This window comes from Stigmatopora nigra, chromosome 9, assembly GCF_051989575.1.
Source record: "Stigmatopora nigra isolate UIUO_SnigA chromosome 9, RoL_Snig_1.1, whole genome shotgun sequence".
NCBI classification, from domain to species: Eukaryota; Metazoa; Chordata; class Actinopteri; order Syngnathiformes; family Syngnathidae; genus Stigmatopora; species Stigmatopora nigra.
The window spans coordinates 9,502,967-9,520,058 of record NC_135516.1 but is presented as its reverse complement, the minus strand read 5'-3'; the positions used below and the strand labels follow the sequence as shown (position 1 = coordinate 9,520,058).

General features: G+C 40.6%; 3 protein-coding genes across 6 annotated transcripts; 2 read left to right on the top strand and 1 right to left on the bottom strand.

Annotated features, from left to right (window-relative positions):
• Positions 1-121: 121 nt before the first annotated feature.
• LOC144202193 (uncharacterized) lies at positions 122-3,947 on the top strand. Of its 2 annotated transcripts, XM_077725254.1 has the most exons (7): positions 122-754; positions 1,148-1,217; positions 1,293-2,023; positions 2,107-2,713; positions 2,774-3,286; positions 3,377-3,437; positions 3,603-3,947. In XM_077725254.1, exons 1-7 carry the CDS (start codon positions 359-361, stop codon positions 3,634-3,636), a joined length of 2,412 nt encoding a protein of 803 aa, XP_077581380.1. In that variant the 5' UTR covers positions 122-358; the 3' UTR covers positions 3,637-3,947. The 2 variants fall into 2 exon arrangements, with proteins under 2 accessions (XP_077581380.1, XP_077581379.1); XM_077725253.1 differs by having other exon boundaries at positions 2,107-3,286.
• Positions 3,948-7,264: 3,317 nt separating this feature from the next.
• On the top strand, positions 7,265-15,320 carry ano8a (anoctamin 8a). 3 transcript variants are annotated; one of them, XM_077725003.1, is made up of 19 exons: positions 7,265-7,649; positions 8,268-8,378; positions 8,827-8,959; positions 9,102-9,240; positions 9,329-9,425; positions 9,540-9,656; positions 9,898-10,025; positions 10,100-10,261; positions 10,515-10,667; positions 10,781-10,907; positions 10,995-11,050; positions 11,135-11,209; positions 11,399-11,890; positions 12,351-12,530; positions 12,650-12,841; positions 12,922-13,053; positions 13,481-13,591; positions 14,033-14,261; positions 15,040-15,319. In XM_077725003.1, the coding sequence occupies exons 1-19, from the start codon at positions 7,484-7,486 to the stop codon at positions 15,099-15,101; spliced, it is 2,862 nt and encodes a 953-aa protein (XP_077581129.1). In that variant the 5' UTR covers positions 7,265-7,483; the 3' UTR covers positions 15,102-15,319. The 3 variants fall into 3 exon arrangements, with proteins under 3 accessions (XP_077581129.1, XP_077581127.1, XP_077581128.1); XM_077725001.1 differs by having other exon boundaries at positions 7,266-7,649; positions 14,033-15,319; XM_077725002.1 differs by lacking the exon at positions 13,481-13,591 and having other exon boundaries at positions 7,266-7,649; positions 14,033-15,320.
• A 281-nt stretch (positions 15,321-15,601) lies between these two features.
• Positions 15,602-16,845, bottom strand: mrpl34 (mitochondrial ribosomal protein L34). Its single transcript, XM_077725004.1, has 2 exons — positions 16,680-16,845; positions 15,602-16,155 (listed from the first exon to the last, which is right to left on the bottom strand). The coding sequence occupies exons 1-2, from the start codon at positions 16,733-16,735 to the stop codon at positions 15,855-15,857; spliced, it is 357 nt and encodes a 118-aa protein (XP_077581130.1). The 5' UTR covers positions 16,736-16,845; the 3' UTR covers positions 15,602-15,854.
• Between the last annotated feature and the right edge of the window lie 247 nt (positions 16,846-17,092).

The window sequence follows — 17,092 nt, the reverse complement described above, 5'->3', positions numbered from 1 at the left end:
CACACCAACAGACATGGTGAGGATGATGGGAGGGGTCTGAAGTCAAGATAACTTCCCATTATGGGAAGTGTGTGGCCAAAGCAGTTTATAAATTCCTACCCATGTTTACACCTCAGCCACAATCTGATCAATTCTAATGTTTGCATCATCTTACAAAGGAAACGTCTGCTCTACTTTGTAGTGTTTGGAGCTCGCTCAGACAAACGGGCACCAGACGCACAATACGTGGACCGACGTAGCCTCCAAACTTTGCTCATATAAGTCAGCGTCTTGGTAGATGTTATCTGGCTTACAGGGTGCTTAGTAAAAAAAAAAAAAACCTCATTTCTCTTGGACGTTCTTTGGGATACCCGAATTCATGTATAGCAGCGGCTACTCCCAGGTGTCCAAGGCCGGACCATTGGGCCAAAAGAAGGCGCAGTACCGGTCAAAGGGCAAAGGTTGTGGCTACTATTTGAGGATCATCTTCTTCTTTTCCTCGCTGATTCAATCGCTCATCATAGTCAGCCTGGTTCTCTTCTTGGTCTACGGCAAGACGCAAGACTCGGCTTCAACGACACGCATACATGACTTGGAGGAAAGCTTCAGTCGGCTGTCTATTGAAAATGTTGCCCTAAGGCAGCAAAGGAGGAACCTGACCAACATGCTCAACGTCACCTTGACCAATAAGGCCCGCAACGACTGGGACCTGTTGCGACTCAAACACTGGTCAAACACCTCTGCCACTTTTATTCAAGATTTGGATAGCAGACTGGTGAGTAAAAATTAAGCAATTGTTTTACAAAGTTTTAGCCAGTGAATATTCTTAGTTTTGGTAACAGAGAGTTTGGAATTTAACGATATGCGTTTTATGGTTATAGTTTGTAATGGTGTAGCAGTACGCTGCATCTTATTGAAATGTTTTTAATATTTTCTTTGGCTTTAGTAAGAGAGCGCAGGGAGCAGCTAGTTTTTTAATGTAGTGTATGTATATGTACTACATTAGAAAGTATATTTCATTTGTAATAATCATAGTCGCATTTTCTAAAAAAAAATCAAGTTTTATTAAACTAGTCATATGAATGTCATCAACAGACAGTTTTTTATTGAATCCACGTAAAAATATTTTCCCCATTTTATTGATTCCACCTGTATTTTTGTACAACAGAAACAGACAAATATGGAAATGGCAATGTGCAAGAACCAGGCACGCATGACTCAAAATTGCCCACCAGCTGGTAAGTGGAGATTTTTGGAATATGTCTTTTCTTAAGATTTCAATATATGATATATCTCTTTCTCTATGTTTAAAGTGGCGCGAACGCTTCAGCCGGTTGGAGGTTGCAATTGTGGGCTGCAGATGGAGCGGGTGAACGCTAGACTGGAACTTGTAGAGTCCAATTTTACCCAAACAAGTCAAAGGATGAAATTGGAAATGGAGCAAATTGCAAAGGAGAGGGACAACCTTAACCTGGAAGCCATCCACCTAAGAAGGGAAAAGGCTGTTCATGTCAAGGAGATTGAGTTTTGCCAGAAAAGATGCAAAGAAGACTTTGTTCAGTCCCTGAGTGGCGTCTCCAACGTGTCAAGAGCCTTTTTGTTGAAGATTGAATCTCTCTTCCCGACCCACATTGCCTTTCAACTCACTTGCGAGAAACAGAGGGACCACCTGGAGCAAATTCGCACCAATTGCACCACCCTGTCTAGAGAAGTGGAAGACAGGTTCCAGGGTTATTTGAACAACGTGGGCGACCAAATGTCCGAGATCCAGTCCGAGAACAGTCGCTTGAAGGCTGAGAATTTGCGAAGGTCTGACGACTACCGCGTGTGCAGTAAGAACAGAACGGGTATGATCCAAGAGCACAGACTAACTTTAGAGAAACTGCAACTGAAACACGACAAGGACTACGAGAGGCTTCTCTTGGACAAAAGAAGGCTCGGCGGAGATGTCGAAGTTCTGGAAAACGGTGTCAATTTCAAAAATAAAGAAATCCAACACCTCACAGAGCAAATCAGGCAGCTCAACATGTCCTGTGGGGCTAGGGTATGTCCAAGTGTGTGTGTGTGTGTTGACTTTCAAACTATTGTGTTGTACAAAATGTCAAAATGATTTTCTTCTGATTTTAGACTGGAGCTGGTGGATTTCTGGGAACCGGTATGGGACAGTTTGGGAGGGGAAGTTCAGAGAGTAGTCTAGGCTCTAATCCAAGTTTGGGAATAAACAGATTCGGATCAACTGGAGTGGGCTCCTCAACTCTCGGTTCGAATGGATTGGGTTCAAGTAAATTGGGATCGACAGGGTTTGGTTCATCCGCCCTTGGCTCAAGCTCAATCACAAACAAATTTGGAGCAACTGGATTAGGCTCTTCGAGTACGGGCTTAGGCACGTCGAGTCTCGGTTCAAGTAGTGTGAACAAGTTTGGATCAACAGGATTGGGTTCTTCCAGTACAGGGTTGGGTTCTTCCAGTACAGGGTTGGGTTCTTCCAGTCTCGGTTCAACTGGGTTAGGATTAAACAAACTAGGATCAACAGGATCAGGTTCTATAAATCTTGGTTCAACAGGCTCAGGATTAAACAAACTAGGATCAACAGGGTTGGGCTCTTCGAGACTCGGCTCAACTGGTTTAGGTTCTTCAAGTCTTGGTTCGACTGGGTCAGGATTAAACAAACCTGGATCAACGGGGTTAAATTCCCCTGTATTTGGTTCAACTGGCTCGGGAACCAACAAATTAAGTTCAACGGGATTGGGCTCTTCAAGCCTTGGTTCAACTGGGTTGGGATCTAGCAAATTAGGATCAACAGGATTGGGCTCTTCAAGCCTTGGTTCAACTGGGTTGGGATCAAGCAAATTAGGCTCAACAGGGTTAGGTTCATCTAGTCTTGGGTCAACTGGGTTGGGACTAAATAAATTAGGATCAACAGGGTTAGGATCGTCCAGTTTTGGGGCTACTGGGTTAAACAAACCAGCATCAACTGGTTTGGGGAGTTTGGGTCTTGGCTCAACAGGATTAGGATCATCTAGTTTTGGGGCTACTGGGTTAAACAAGCCAGGATCAACTGGTTTGGGTAGTTTGGGTCTTGGCTCAACTGGGTTAAATAACAAACCCACTTCAAGTCTTAAGAGCTCTTCTGGACTTGGATCAAGTCTGTTATCATCCAATTCTGGATTTCCCAAACTTGGAGGTGGATTAGGTAACAGTAACACAGGACAAAGTAGAACAGGATTAGGATTGGGAACGGGGAGAGGGACATCAAGTGGAGCTGCATTTGGTACTGGAAGGACCAGTGGTCTAGGGGGCGGATCAGGTAAGAAAATGATTAATTACGACTTACAATACATTGTTGTTGGTCAAAATCGAGTGATAACGTTTTTTGTCTTTCTCTCTGTCCACCTAGTCAATGTTGCTCAGCATCTTCTGGATCTGCAACGCATCATCAACCCCAGTTACTCCTATGAGTAAGTATAAATTAGTATAGTTTTCTTTGCCTAAGACATACTGTATTCAGTATCTTAAAAAAATACAGGTAAGTAGTAATACATTTGCAATAGATGTAATCTCACTACAACCTCTATGTTTAATTTCTCACAAAAGTGTGTCTGTTTTTCTCTTTGTCTTTTCAGCGAGAGACAAGAACTTGCTAGAATGCTGGGTTAGTCTCCTATAAAGAGGCAAATAGAAAACTGCAAGGGATTTATCAATCAATGCCAAACAATTTAACAAGTTCACCATGGTATTGAAGATTTGGAAACAGAAAAATATACTCATCTATAAGATTATACACACTTCAGCACTTTTTTAAATATGTAAAATTATCTTTTATTCCTTTCTTTCTATAATTGTGTACAACTGTGAGAACGAGCCCATTTATTTGGTGTAGTATTTTTTAAACTTGTAAATACATAAGTCTTTGTTCAATTGTGACCCTTCTCTTTTTAATAAACAAATCTATTTGACTTATTAGTTCATTCCAGCCCGGAAGTAACTGTTTGTCTATGTGTGCGTGGCCTATTGTGTAGCAAATGATCTCCAAACAGCCCCTCACAGACCCACCCTTGAGTTGAAGAGCAGATTTACTGGCACGACAGTGAAGTCCATCCACCGTGTTTACATTTACCTACCAACGACTCCGCAGATGGGAGGAACCGCCACTAATATCCGTGAAAACAATACCCTGTACTTGACTGTTAAAACATGGAAATCCACTAGATAAACATAAGCATCCAAATATATCTATATAACAAATGTTAACAACAATGGCTATATTTGAATTAAATAGATGTCATGACCTTTCTGGATAAGACTTTAACTATACTGTGGTTAAAAAAAACTTAACTTGGTAATAATTGGTAAAGTCATCTAATTGTTTTTGTGCTTTTTTTTTGCAGGGGTTGTTCAGTTTTTCATTTTCTCTTCCACTTCTCCTCTCAAGGGTCGCGGGGGTGCAGGAGCTTGTTCCAGCCAAGTGGAGGCATAAGGAGACATTCACACCTGATTTTTTTTAAAGGTAAATATGCCAACTTATATCATTATTTTATACTTTTGACAACAAATAATTTTTTATGAGATGAAACTTAATTTGCATTAAGTATAAAAGAATTGTGGCAATTTTACTACTACAATTTTACCATCTCAGACAACTACATTAACAAAAACAACAAAATATATATAAATAGTAATACAATATGTAACAAATGTTCTCATCAACAGCTTTTATCTTAATTTTCATTTATTAATATCCGCTACCATGGACACGAAATAAAGCAAACACTTGAAACAAAAGGTCACTATAGGAACACACAAACATCCTGTTCATTCTGCTGTGAGAGGATTTATGTCGTCTAATGTAAATTCCAGTGTGTATTGTTATGTACAGTATGTATTGCTTAACCAATTAACGCCTGAGTGCAGGCTTTCATTAGTATATTATCAAGTACTTTTTAGCTTTTCCGCTATGAGAGACCTTCCTAGAATTCACATGTCAAAAGTCATGACAGTTTTAGAAAACTGCTTCAATACACTGACCAAGATAGTCATAACACTCAAACTTATTTGCACGCTAGGTCTGAAAAAACATGATTCTCCTTCATTATAGAATATCTTTCTGCATTGTCAGCTCATTCCTCTTCCTGAAAAACACAAAAGGAATTTCACACCCGTAGACATATTTTAAATTTCGGAGATTTAATTTTTTTTAAGGTTTTCCTGTTAGCAACAAGCATGTTTCCGCCAAATGTGGGCTTTTATTGCAGCTGTCACCCAAAATGCCATTTGTGCCCTTATGACTGGACACCTGTAGGCCATAACTTGACTGTAAACGACAACATTATAGCAGTTTCTAGGTTCCATGTATTCAAATTTTAATCTTATTTTAATTATATGTTAATTAGACTGCATCATTATTTGAACGAAAACAGCCGTCACTTGAAATGTTCTAATATTGCAACACTAACATATCTTTGATGTTGATATTCTTAGCTATACAAATTTTTTCTCTTAGCAAAGGCATGATTTGTCCACTTTGGGACATTTCAGTCTTTTAATGTGTTGAGCAATTTTCATAGGGTGAAATATGTAGCGCCAAAAGGTTCAGGAAACCCAGGTCGAAGGGGCGGAAATATTTGAAAACTTTTTTCTGACTGGTCTCTTGCTGTGAATATGGGATGTCGCCTCTCGGCAGTGACAGCCGGCATGACGAACATTGCGGGTTCTATTGTGTACAAAAGCTGGCCCACCTCCTCCCAAGCCCTCCTGGTGCAGGAAAGGGAATGGATGCTAATGATTGCGACATCCTTCCTCACCTGGGGTTGTACAACTCTGACCTCTTTTGTCTGTGGTTGCCAATGTTCTCTTATGCTGCCACTTCTAATTGCATTTCCTATTTACTTGCACTGCCTTTGGGTCCCTTAGGCCTGGCCTGCTAAAATCATTGAGTCGGGAGAGGAAATACAGCATGGCCTGAGATTTGGCCATCCCTCTTATTTCACTTTCCGTGACCTTGACCTTTGACTCTTTCATTGGGAGAATTATGATGAGGAAAGGACTTTTTTTTAATACCTTACGTAACAGCCGTTAAAAGCTTCCATCTTTAACTGCACCGTCCTGGGGTTGACGTTGTTATTGTAAGCGTGAGATCCGTCATTTTTGTGATAACAACACTTGTCAAAACCGACCTCTTCATAGGTTTAAAAAGAATATTTGACATCTGGATTTGGTGTGAGAATTCTAAGCACATTAGGATAAGGGATGGTGTTTTATTTATGCATGTATAATTCTATATTTTTGGGCAATTTTGACGGTATCATCTAAGTAGGAGTAGTAATAAACAAGTTTTTTCAACACTGCTTATTGTAGAGTTGAGCAAGCTTCTAATTGCCAACATTACAATAGACTAACAGTGCAAGTATTATTCGTAAAGTATAACTTGTTTTATCTGTCCAAGTATCCTTTTGCACCCTGCCTTATCTGTGTTATATAATCCATCACTTTCTGGGATGGCTTCACTACACGCAAGATTACTGAGCATCTGTTTAGTTAAGAGCATGTAATAGAGCTAAGACTACACATCATGGGATTAAGCTTCCATATCTTTCTTTGCATCAACCCAAGACACACATCAAGTGTTATCAAAACTCCAAGACCATATTTGGGTCAATAATACATTGTCTGGTCCAAGTCAACATTGGGATTGTGGGTACTTTAATATTCTGAAGTGCTTGTATATTATTTTGAATTCACAAACAGTATAGTATATGTTCAGGGCAGTGTATCTAGGATGGTTGGAAATACTACTGAATGTACAAGTATATCAAGTATATTCCTCCCCTCAGGGTTATTCTGTGGCACCTTCTAGTGGACATTTGGACTTATTGTTTGTTCAACTCCACATAGTATCCTTTTACAAACAACCTAAGATGTCAGATTGAACAAAAAAATGGAGATAAATGTTGACATATTCACATTACAAGAATCCAAAGCACGTTTACTCTCATTCAAATAGATTGTTGTAAATATATTACCTTCAAAATTTACAGCCAATTCACCCCTCTAATCCAGTCACCCTGTTTACATCCATCCTGTTTACTGTTTCTTTTTTCAACTACTAATTTGTCTTTTTCCATCTTTTTGCATCAAAGATTTATATAGTGACAGTCACAACAAGGAAATGTTTTTTTCCACTAGATGGCAGAAGGTAAGCTGTTAAACCTCTTTTCTCCACTCAGTGTCATTACCCTATCAGCAAAAACAATTTAAAAAATGGAATCAATCTTTTACAATGCAATTTTTAGGGGTTCTGTCTTGCTATACCACAATTTCTACATTGAATAGTCCCTCATTCTGAGTCTCTGCAGCCTATCACACGACTGGCTCTCCTTAAACTGTCATTTCCATGTTCCTCCTCCTCCTCCTCCTCTCCCCCCCGCTTCCACACCACATGGATCTTTGCAATGGCCGTGCATTAAATAGTTTTCGTGTGTCTGCTGCGTACGTGTGATGCTGCAGCATGCACGCGACGGTCGTCGGGGAGGCTGACACCGAGCTTGCAGATAACCGGCGCGGCGGTGGTGCAGCAACGGGGACGGGGAGGATGATGGAGAAAACGCCGGAGATGCTGCCCGGGACTGAGCATCATCACCGGGGACATGCTTCGGCAACATACGGCGTGTTCGGTAAGTGCACTGTGATGTTGGATGGTGGAGGGTGGAGGAAGGGGGTGGGGTATTTTCAAGCAAATGATGATGATGATGATGGTAGTGGTGGTGGTGGTGGTTTTCCTGAATGACTCCCACTAGGGACCAGATGCATTTTAATGAAATGGTCTTTGGATGCTACTCAGTCAGTACATGGTGTACGTTAGATCTTCAAACGGGCCTCAGAAGGTGGTGGGCCACAGGTGCACATATGCACCAATGAAATTCAGCCTTTATTGGAATGCCGGGGTTTATTTCAAGGGAATTAAAGGGGCAAGTCTAAGTTTGTGGGTAAAAAGGTGACTTTGACACAAGCGTGGCGGCACAGTGGTGGTGAGTATGTCCGTCTCAGGGGTTCAAGAGCAGGTTGTGGGATTATTGGGTGGAGTTTGGGGGTTCTTCCTGTGACTGTGTGGTTTTTTTTTCTCGCAAAAACATGCATGCTAGGTGGTTTGAGCACTCCAAATTGTCCATAGTTATTCAGAATTCAGCCCACCCACTGGCCATGGTTGGTCTGGATAGGCTTCAGGACTCCTGGTGAACCCTGTGAGAATAAGAGGCTTTTTGACTTCTTCTCTTTTGATATCTTCTCTTTAGATAAATTGTTTGGAAAGAGGCTTCTTCAGGCCAGACACTACATATTGTCTCGGAAGTCCTGGCTCAAGATGGTTCGCACAGAAAACTGTGACATCCTGATGACCTTCCCAGGTAATGGTAAAAGCATGCCTAGCTCATTTATTCAACAAGGCATAAGAGGAGATCAATAGTCAATCTTATCAATACTTGGTCAATACATAAGGATGTTGCCTATTTTTAATTTGTGTTGCGCAAAGGTTTATCTCTAATGTAATCCTGAACAATGCAAAGATTAGAAAATGGATCGCGTGTCAATAGAACAACTGTACTCTGAAATGATGGCATTGTAAACGGATATTAGACTTGGAACCAAGCCCAGAACAATAATATGAAAGACAGCTTGTGTATGTTTTAGATGTGAACAAATGTGTTCAAAAAATGATGTCATACATTAGATGGGTTGCATTAACACAGTAGGACCACCGCTCTTTTATTTGCTATGCCAAAATATAATGATCATTCCAGCTGTATATTATAAAACACCATCATTCTCTAAATATTCACTTTTGATTCTGTCTAGATTCAATCGATGACCACACTTTGCTGTGGCTCCTGAATCAGATCCGAGTTGGAATCCCGCAAGTCAGTATTCAAGTTCGACAGCATAAACATACCCAAGCCTATGCCTTCTTCATCACCACTTCGTTTGAAAAGTAAGATTATGGATCTTATGTTTAATGGAAGCCTTCAATATTTGATCAACACACTGGATCCATAAATATGTATCATTTTAATACCTTTCAAAACTCAAAAGAGTGTTTTTTTTTCTCTAACCTGTTGAATTTTGGTGCTCAGTTTACTGCGAGGAGCAGAACAGATGAACATGCACAAGGCTGTCAAGCCCCAGTTTGGTGGCGGGATGCGACGCTTCTGCTGTGAAGAAGATAACATCTACAAAAATATAGAAAGCAAGCTCTGCTTTTTCACATCGCAGGTTGGACATCAAACATATTTTCAAATAAAACTTCCTTTTTTAATGCCTGAAAATGTATCATTAATAAAGATTTTTCTTCTGAGTTTAGGAGCGTCAGAGTATCATTAAGTATTGGCTGGACAATCTGCGAGCCAAACAAGGGGAAGTGCTTCACAATATTCACTTTCTGGAAGGACAACCTATCAGTAAGCCTATTTGTTTTGATTTTTAAAAAGAATCTCAACCCGTGCCTCAGAATTTGATTCAGAAATCGGCAATGGAATCTCATTGGACACCATAATTTGCTTTTTTTTTTCTAGTACCTGAGCTGGTGGCCCGTGGTGTGATCCATCAGATGTTTCCCCTCCACGAGCAGAGGATCCTTAATCAGCTCATGACATCATGGGTTCAGGCTGTTTGTGAAAGGCAGCCACTGGGTATGTATAACTAGTAGTTAAATACCATAAATGACAGTTTTCAGCTTCATTTTGGGGCTTGTATAATGTACTAAAAACAATCAAAGCAGTTACAACAGGAGAAATGTTGCTTATCTGTTTTCTGGTTTTCAGATAAAATACCAAACTTGTGGTCAATGTAAAGCCAATGAGTCGAATAAAATTGAACTCAGCATTTTCAATAGTTTAAGCTTCTTGCCATTAAGTTTCTCCAATAATTCAGATGATATCTGCGACTACTTTGGGGTGAAGATCGGCATGTACTTTGCCTGGCTGGGTTTCTATACCAACTCCATGCTTTACCCTGCCGTCATTGGATTTCTGCTGTGGATCCTTGCAGAGGCAGACCAGGTATACCAGGTTCTAAGCACAATGGAGCACGTTTTTGCCACGGGAATTCAAATGTGAACCCTTGTTTTGTTTAGACCAGTCAGGACGTATGCTGTGTGGTATTTGCAATCTTCAATGTTGTGTGGGCCACTTTGTTTTTGGAGCGCTGGAAGAGGCGAGAAGCCGAGCTGGCCTACAGGTGGGGTACCCTTGACACCCCTGCCGAGTCCTTGGAGGAACCCAGACCGCAGTTCAGGGTAAGCCAAAGGATCATCCAAAGGATTGTGATGTTGTGGGGATTTTTCAGTCATTTGTAAAAATACTTGTGGTCAAACTCGTAAAATAGTCGTTTTGAAATGAGACATTATTTTCTATATTAGCAAAGGGCCAAGAAAATTCCATTTTAAATACTTTGTGCAATTTATACTGGTGTTCTCTGTACCTTTAAGTGAATAGTAAGTTAATTGTATCTTTTTTTTTTTTGGACTTTTATTGTTGCTCTACCTGCAGGGTGTAAAACGCTGTAGTCCCATAACTGGCTGTGAAGAGTTCTACTATCCTCCGTGGAAAAGAACTATGTTTCGATGGATGGTCAGCCTTCCCATCTGCTTGCTTTGTCTCTTTTTTGTCTTCCTCGTCATGCTCCTTTGTTTGGAACTGCAGGTTTGAGCCATAAAACACACACCCTAGAATTATTAGATGCATTTATTGCATACATATGTACATTAAGGAATAGCACTTATTCATTCATATGTATCATATCATCTGATTTCCAGGAAGTGGTTATGCAGATTCAGGAGCTCCCTAGCATCACAAGATTTATTCCAAAAATTCTACTGGCTGTTACAGTAACTATATGTGATGAGGTTTATAAGAAAATTGCCTATTGGCTTAATGATATGGGTAAGCGATAATATCGGGTGTTTTTATACTTGGTCATCATTTCTTTTCTTCCTTAATAGTCATTTGTTTTGGGTTCTTTTTTTCCAGAAAATTATAGACTTCAGAGTGCCTATGACAATAATCTCATCATCAAGATGGTTTTCGTAAGTCTCACTCCTGTGTTGTAAACCCATATTTTTCTAATGACGGTAACTTCTTAACTGTACAATAATTTCTGTTGTTTATAGTTTGAATTCATCAATTCTTACCTAAGTCTTTTCTATATTGGATTCTACCTTAAAGATATGGAGCGACTAAAGGAGGTGAGATAAGAATGCCATAACACTAAGTAAAATTATGTATTATTTATATTCCTCAGCTAAACATAAAAAGACACTAAATGACAGCCATCCAAGATATTAGATCGAATTTTCATCATTTGCAAACTTTTCTAAAGACAAAATGAAAAAAACAAAAATAAATTGAAAAAAGCTTTTGGCGTTTCTTCACAGATGCTCGCAACACTGCTGATTTTCCGTCAGTTCCTCCAGAACATTAAAGAAGTCCTCCAGCCGTACCTCTACGAACAAAACAAGCTGGGCGTATTCACCCCCAAGGTGCTGTGGGAGCTACTACAAGCCATCGTGCTTAAATATGGCCGACTAGCTCTGGGAAAGGCTCAAGCATCAATGAGCGCCTACTCCTTCCTGGGAGCCAAGGATCGCCCGGCCGCCGACTGCGCCGACTCGCAACCAAAGACCAGAGGGGATTTGAAAGCCGGCTTCCGGCTGTCGGAAGAAGAGTGGGATATGAGCGACCCCTGTGCTCTCAAGCAGCGCAAAGTCAGCTTCACAGAGAAAGTGGACTACCAGGATGTCACGACGGAAGTACAGACGGGAGATGACAACGTCCCCGAGGACAGCCCTACTCTGGTACGGGACGGAATGGATCCATCTATCTTTGACAGTTGCGATGAGGACAGCGACCTTGAATTTTCTGCTCAGGTACATGCTCCATTTGCCTTTTCCACTTATTTTGACGCCTAAAAGGCAACATTTTTTGGTGATGCTCCATTCAAGTCACATTGGGCCGCATTGTTTGATATAGAACTGCCCTTAAAACTGATAATGACCAAAATGCAATTTTGAAAACCTTCAAACTTGTTGTAAAGCTTGTTATAGTTTTGGAGAAGGAAACTAAATGCAGTTTCACAATAATATTATAATCAGTGTTTACATATGAAATTGATGGATCATGCTAGCCCTATGTATATTAGTACAAAATGATTTGAGAAGATTCTAGAAAATGTGTCAATAAATCTGAACATAGGCAGTGCAGACCTTGATAGTATCTGCGGGTGAGCCATTTTTAGCCCCCTGGCCGTTAGTTTGACCCCAAGGGAGTTCTTGTTGAGTCTGGAAGTCCACACTAATACTAATGCGGATGATTAATTTGTATGCAAAGGAGGCCAAAGAGAATACCAGTGGGTCTTCTTCTTCAAAGGAATCAAATGGCCTCCGTCAAAGAACGAAAATAGCGGACAAGGCGAAAGAAGACAAGAAGTCCTGGATCGATCCACCAGAAGAAGCCCAAACTGTTACACTTGCACAAGCTGAGATTGAAAGCTGCATGCAGACGTATGAGGTGGGTTTCCTCAAAATACACCACTACTACTACTCACTAAATATGACGACATATTTGACATTCAACTGTAATTCCGTCGCTTTGCCAAGATGTTGATCAAAATGTAATGGGCACTGCAGGATACGCTTCAGGACTACCAGGAGATGTTCATTCAGTTTGGATACGTGGTTCTGTTCTCCTCTGCATTCCCCCTGGCAGCCATGTGCGCACTCATCAACAATATCATCGAGATCCGAAGTGATGCCCTCAAGCTCTGTACGGGCTTGCAAAGGCCTTTTGGACAGAGGGTAGAGAACATTGGACAATGGCAGGTCAGTGTACAAAAAAAAGCCTTCAGATTGAAAATCCAATCAATGTTAATTGTAGCTTTCTCTCTCTCTCAACCTTCAAGACTGCAATGGAAGCCATGGGCTTGATAGCCATTATTGTTAACTGTTATCTGATTGGTCAATGCGGTCAGCTGCAGCGACTTTTCCCCTGGTTGAGTCCTGAGATGACTGTCATCTCCCTTGTTTTGCTGGAGGTAAGTGACAAATGTAATTGTGCTAGGTGCAGTCTACCATGAATACTAATCAATTTGAATAGGGAAAGGCTGGCAGTTAGTTATCATTATGTATGTCATGTTTTGATTGAATGGGTGTGTTTTCCTTCCCCATGTGTTTGCAATTGGCTCGTCAAGCAACCCCCACCTGTGTATTTAAAACCCTGTTTTTTTGTACACCCTCGTGGGAGTATTCTGTCATTATTTTGCCTAAATTACAACCCTAACCCTAAATTTGAACCCTGACCCAAAATTGTAACTCTAACACACAGTGCATGGTATGCTATTTGTTGTTGTGTGATCCTTACTGTCATGAAGACAAAACCTCACAGGAGTTTTTGTATGCAAAATATGGACCCTTAATGTTTTCCGTGTTGAGAGTGTCCCTCTATGGTCTGGTGGTTTACAGCACTTTGCCATCCTCCTAAAGTACGTCATCCACGTTGCCATCCCTGACATCCCCGCTTGGGTAGCAGAAGAGATGGCCAAGCTAGAATACCGACGAAGGGAAGCTTTCAAGGTATAGTTGGGTTATAACTTGAAAGACCTTTTGGCCATCGCAAGGCTCGCTTCTGATGTCAAATGGGATGTCATAACGTGTTCCATGGTTCCTTTTTAAGCTGTCGCTACACCCTTTCGTAGTCACTAATGACATGACATTAGTGCAGACATTCTCAATTTCTGACATGATCACTTATTTACCGAAAAAAAAGATTTATACATACAAAAATAAAGCATTCCTGCAATGTCTATTCGCCACGTGATATCTTCACAAAGATTATCCCCAATAGTAACACTTTTGAAGTACAAAAACAAGTCCAGACTACACAAATCGGAGAAGACGAGAACAGCGTTAGCTCACACAACTGATCCATGTGGACTGGGAGGCTTTCCCATTCCAAATGGATTAGTTTCCCCATCACATGGATCTGAATCTCTCGGTATCTCACCTCCCCTTCAGAGGCACGAGCAACAGGCGCAGCAACATTTCCAACAGCAGCTGAGACGTCGCCGCGAGGAGGAGGAACTCCAACGTCAGGCCGAGGCTCGTCAGGAGAACCAGTGCCACAAATCGGACGCCCATCACCAGCATCACCACGAGAAGGCATCGGGCGGCAAGCCCAAGAGACCCAGCTCCCTCCTGGGCAACAACAACGTGATGAAGCTCAAGCAAATCATCCCCCTCCAGGGTAAGTTCACCACGGGCAGCTCCCGTTCTCCGGCTCAGTCGCCCACCGGGGGTGAGGCCAAGCTACCCGGGTTCCTCAAGTTTTTGAAGTCCAACGAGGTGAAAAAAGAGCCGGCGACAGTCGCCGTCTCGCCCGGATCGACGGGAAACTCTGGCGGCCAGGAGCGAAATCAGTCTCCCAGTAGGACATTCAGTCCGGGTAAATTGTTCAGTTTCAGCAAATCGGAAGGAACCGTGGTGTACGCTAACGGGACACATTCTAGTACTCTTGCGGACAGGGTTGAAATAAACACGCCTCATGAGGAATTACCTTCAAATGAGTCGGATAAAGGTGAGGTTGACTCAGAAAGCTCAGGCTCAAAGAATGAATCAAAAGTGTAAAAAAAAAAAGTTGAAATATTCAACATTATTTTCATTGTAAAATATCAAAGGGGGGGGGGGGACAAACACTTGCACAGTAGTGAAACATTAAATATGAAATATAAGAATGTCATTTGAAGATTTATTCCATAGCTTTGATATCTAGTTCATGTAAACAAAATAATATAAAACTAAAACGTGATGGTTCAACTGGATATGAAGGATGTGGAATATATCATCAAAAGGATGAACACAAGTTATTTTTAAATACGCCATACTTTGCACAAAGCGTCAAAATGATGTAAGAGTTCGAACTGCTTCCATGTAAATAGGACTAGAGTACTATGTTGAATGTGACTCTTTGAATGAAGCATTTTTCTCTTGAGATCTAACAATTGCATGGCTCAATCCCATTCTAGGTTGGCTTCTACTTTTCAAGCCTGCACTTGAATGTGTATTGTGCACGAGTCACATGATGTGAGGATTATTCAACACTTTATGAAGCCATCGTATTCTTCTGCAATAGCCTCCATTCTAGTCACTGTGACCATAAAAAGGTATTCTATTTTTCACAAATTTGATTTTATTTTTTTTGGAATGAATTATTTTAATACATAAATACGTGAATGTATATGAAAATGAATCACTTGAATTGAGGCAGAGGCGTATGTGTTTACAATTAATAAACATCACAGATTTAAAAAAAAGTGGGCTAGTGATTTGGGATATGTCGGGAAAAGGTGAAATATTACTATAGCTATTTTTTTTCATCTCATGTTGCACTTTCCTACAAAGCAAATTGAAACAGGCATTAATTTCTCATTTATTTTGTGGCTTTTTACTAATTATGCTCAAACACGACTCTTAGTTAAACACTTATTATTAAAATGTTTCCCTTAAATCAACAATGTGGGCCACTGGTGCATAGACACAACAGAAAATGGATAATAACTAATTTGACAAAATACATGTTTTCACAAATTGATTCCAAATGAAATTTATTGAAACACTTGTTCACACATATTGATGAAAAAAAAAAATCCACCTTAAGTATTTATCAAGACAATTGCAACCCAGTTTCTGGAAGCCAGTTTCACACATCACTGACAACTGGCCAATCCACTCCAAGTATCACTTTTTTTTTTTTTTTTTTACTCATTACAATTTTCAGGTTCTTAAGGAGGATGTCACAGCCGGAAAGTCTTCAAAGTCTGGCTCTTCAGCCACCCAATGTTTAGTGGGTGAGTGATTTTCGTCCCTTCAACATCCGCCGTAGGATCACCTCTATTCCGCTTCGAGTCTTGATCCTCTTGATCCAACCGTGGGTCCTTTTACGTTTCAGGTTTTTAGGCTGATACTCCGTTCCTCTTTTCCTGGTTCGCACTTGCTGGTAATGCCACGGAAGTTGCCTGAAGACCGACGCGCCCTCGGCCCGGGAACAAATCAGCTGGTCCGCTGGAGCTCGAGGGGCCAAACAGTTGCTGAAGAACCGGAGGTGAGCGTTCCCATTTACAAAGAGCTGTGATGCTGGGATGCTAGTGGAAGGAAAAAGAGGGGACATATTATTATGGGAAAAATGCACAGTTTTCCTACAGATGTAATTATTGGGATGGGTTATTGACTTCAGACTCCAACAGTTAAAAGTTGAGGGCAACTCAACCTTTGTTACATTGGTATGCACCATTTAGAATTTGCTATTTTTCTTAAATGTAGTACTCTAATATTTTATCATATGAAATGCAAGTTAGCACAAAATTACATTGTTACATGTGATGAATTTCACGTTTAACCATGAAATTTACCTGCACAGCATTGTTTCCATTCACGATGCATACATTTATATTGTTGCAGCAAAATAATTTAAGTTAATCATGTTGTAATATAAAGTAATTTACCATATACATGCTGTTAATATTAATTCTTGTGTCGAAATGTACATTTACTTTTGCATTCTTGCAATTATATCAACAAGGCAAGTTGCTAGGTTAGGCAAAATGTATTCGTTAAATTAATGTGACACACAGCCAACAAATATAAGGGTAAATGGTTGGTTTGTTACCTGTTTATGTGCGCTAGTCCCCGCAAACGGGAAAAGCAGGAGATTAAAGTATTCATGATTTGATTTAGCAGAGTTTTTGAAGCATGGGGACGATGAATGTCACGACTCTTCTTCTACTTTAGGCTAGTGCTTGTTGCAAGTGGTTATTCACGTTGAAAGAGTGATGCGCCATCTGCAGTGAAGGAGGCGCAACTGTGAAGTATTATTTCCTATGGACAGAATGTAAAAAGTACATGAGTAGTTATTGTATAATATAGATCCCCTTGTTAACCTTAAATAAATAAAACTTATATTTTTCATAGTGCCTTTTACCACAACGACAAGTCCTCTTACCAAAGTACACATTCTGAAGTTGTATTCCAATTTTAAAACAACTTCACGCTTCCTTTTTTGCCACCACTGAATAAGTCGAA

Coding starts and splice junctions, on each gene's coding strand:
- ano8a (XM_077725001.1), top strand. CDS start 7,484: ATGCACGCGACGGTCGTCGGGGAGGCTGACACCGAGCTTGCAGATAAC. Junction 9,657..9,897: donor TTGTGAAAGGCAGCCACTGG/GTATGTATAACT, acceptor CCAATAATTCAG/ATGATATCTGCGACTACTTT. Junction 13,054..13,480: donor TCTCCCTTGTTTTGCTGGAG/GTAAGTGACAAA, acceptor GGTGGTTTACAG/CACTTTGCCATCCTCCTAAA.
- LOC144202193 (XM_077725253.1), top strand. CDS start 359: ATGTATAGCAGCGGCTACTCCCAGGTGTCCAAGGCCGGACCATTGGGC. Junction 755..1,147: donor AAGATTTGGATAGCAGACTG/GTGAGTAAAAAT, acceptor TTTGTACAACAG/AAACAGACAAATATGGAAAT. Junction 1,218..1,292: donor TCAAAATTGCCCACCAGCTG/GTAAGTGGAGAT, acceptor CTATGTTTAAAG/TGGCGCGAACGCTTCAGCCG.
- mrpl34 (XM_077725004.1), bottom strand. CDS start 16,735: ATGAATACTTTAATCTCCTGCTTTTCCCGTTTGCGGGGACTAGCGCAC. Junction 16,156..16,679: donor GGACTAGCGCACATAAACAG/GTAACAAACCAA, acceptor TCCTTCCACTAG/CATCCCAGCATCACAGCTCT.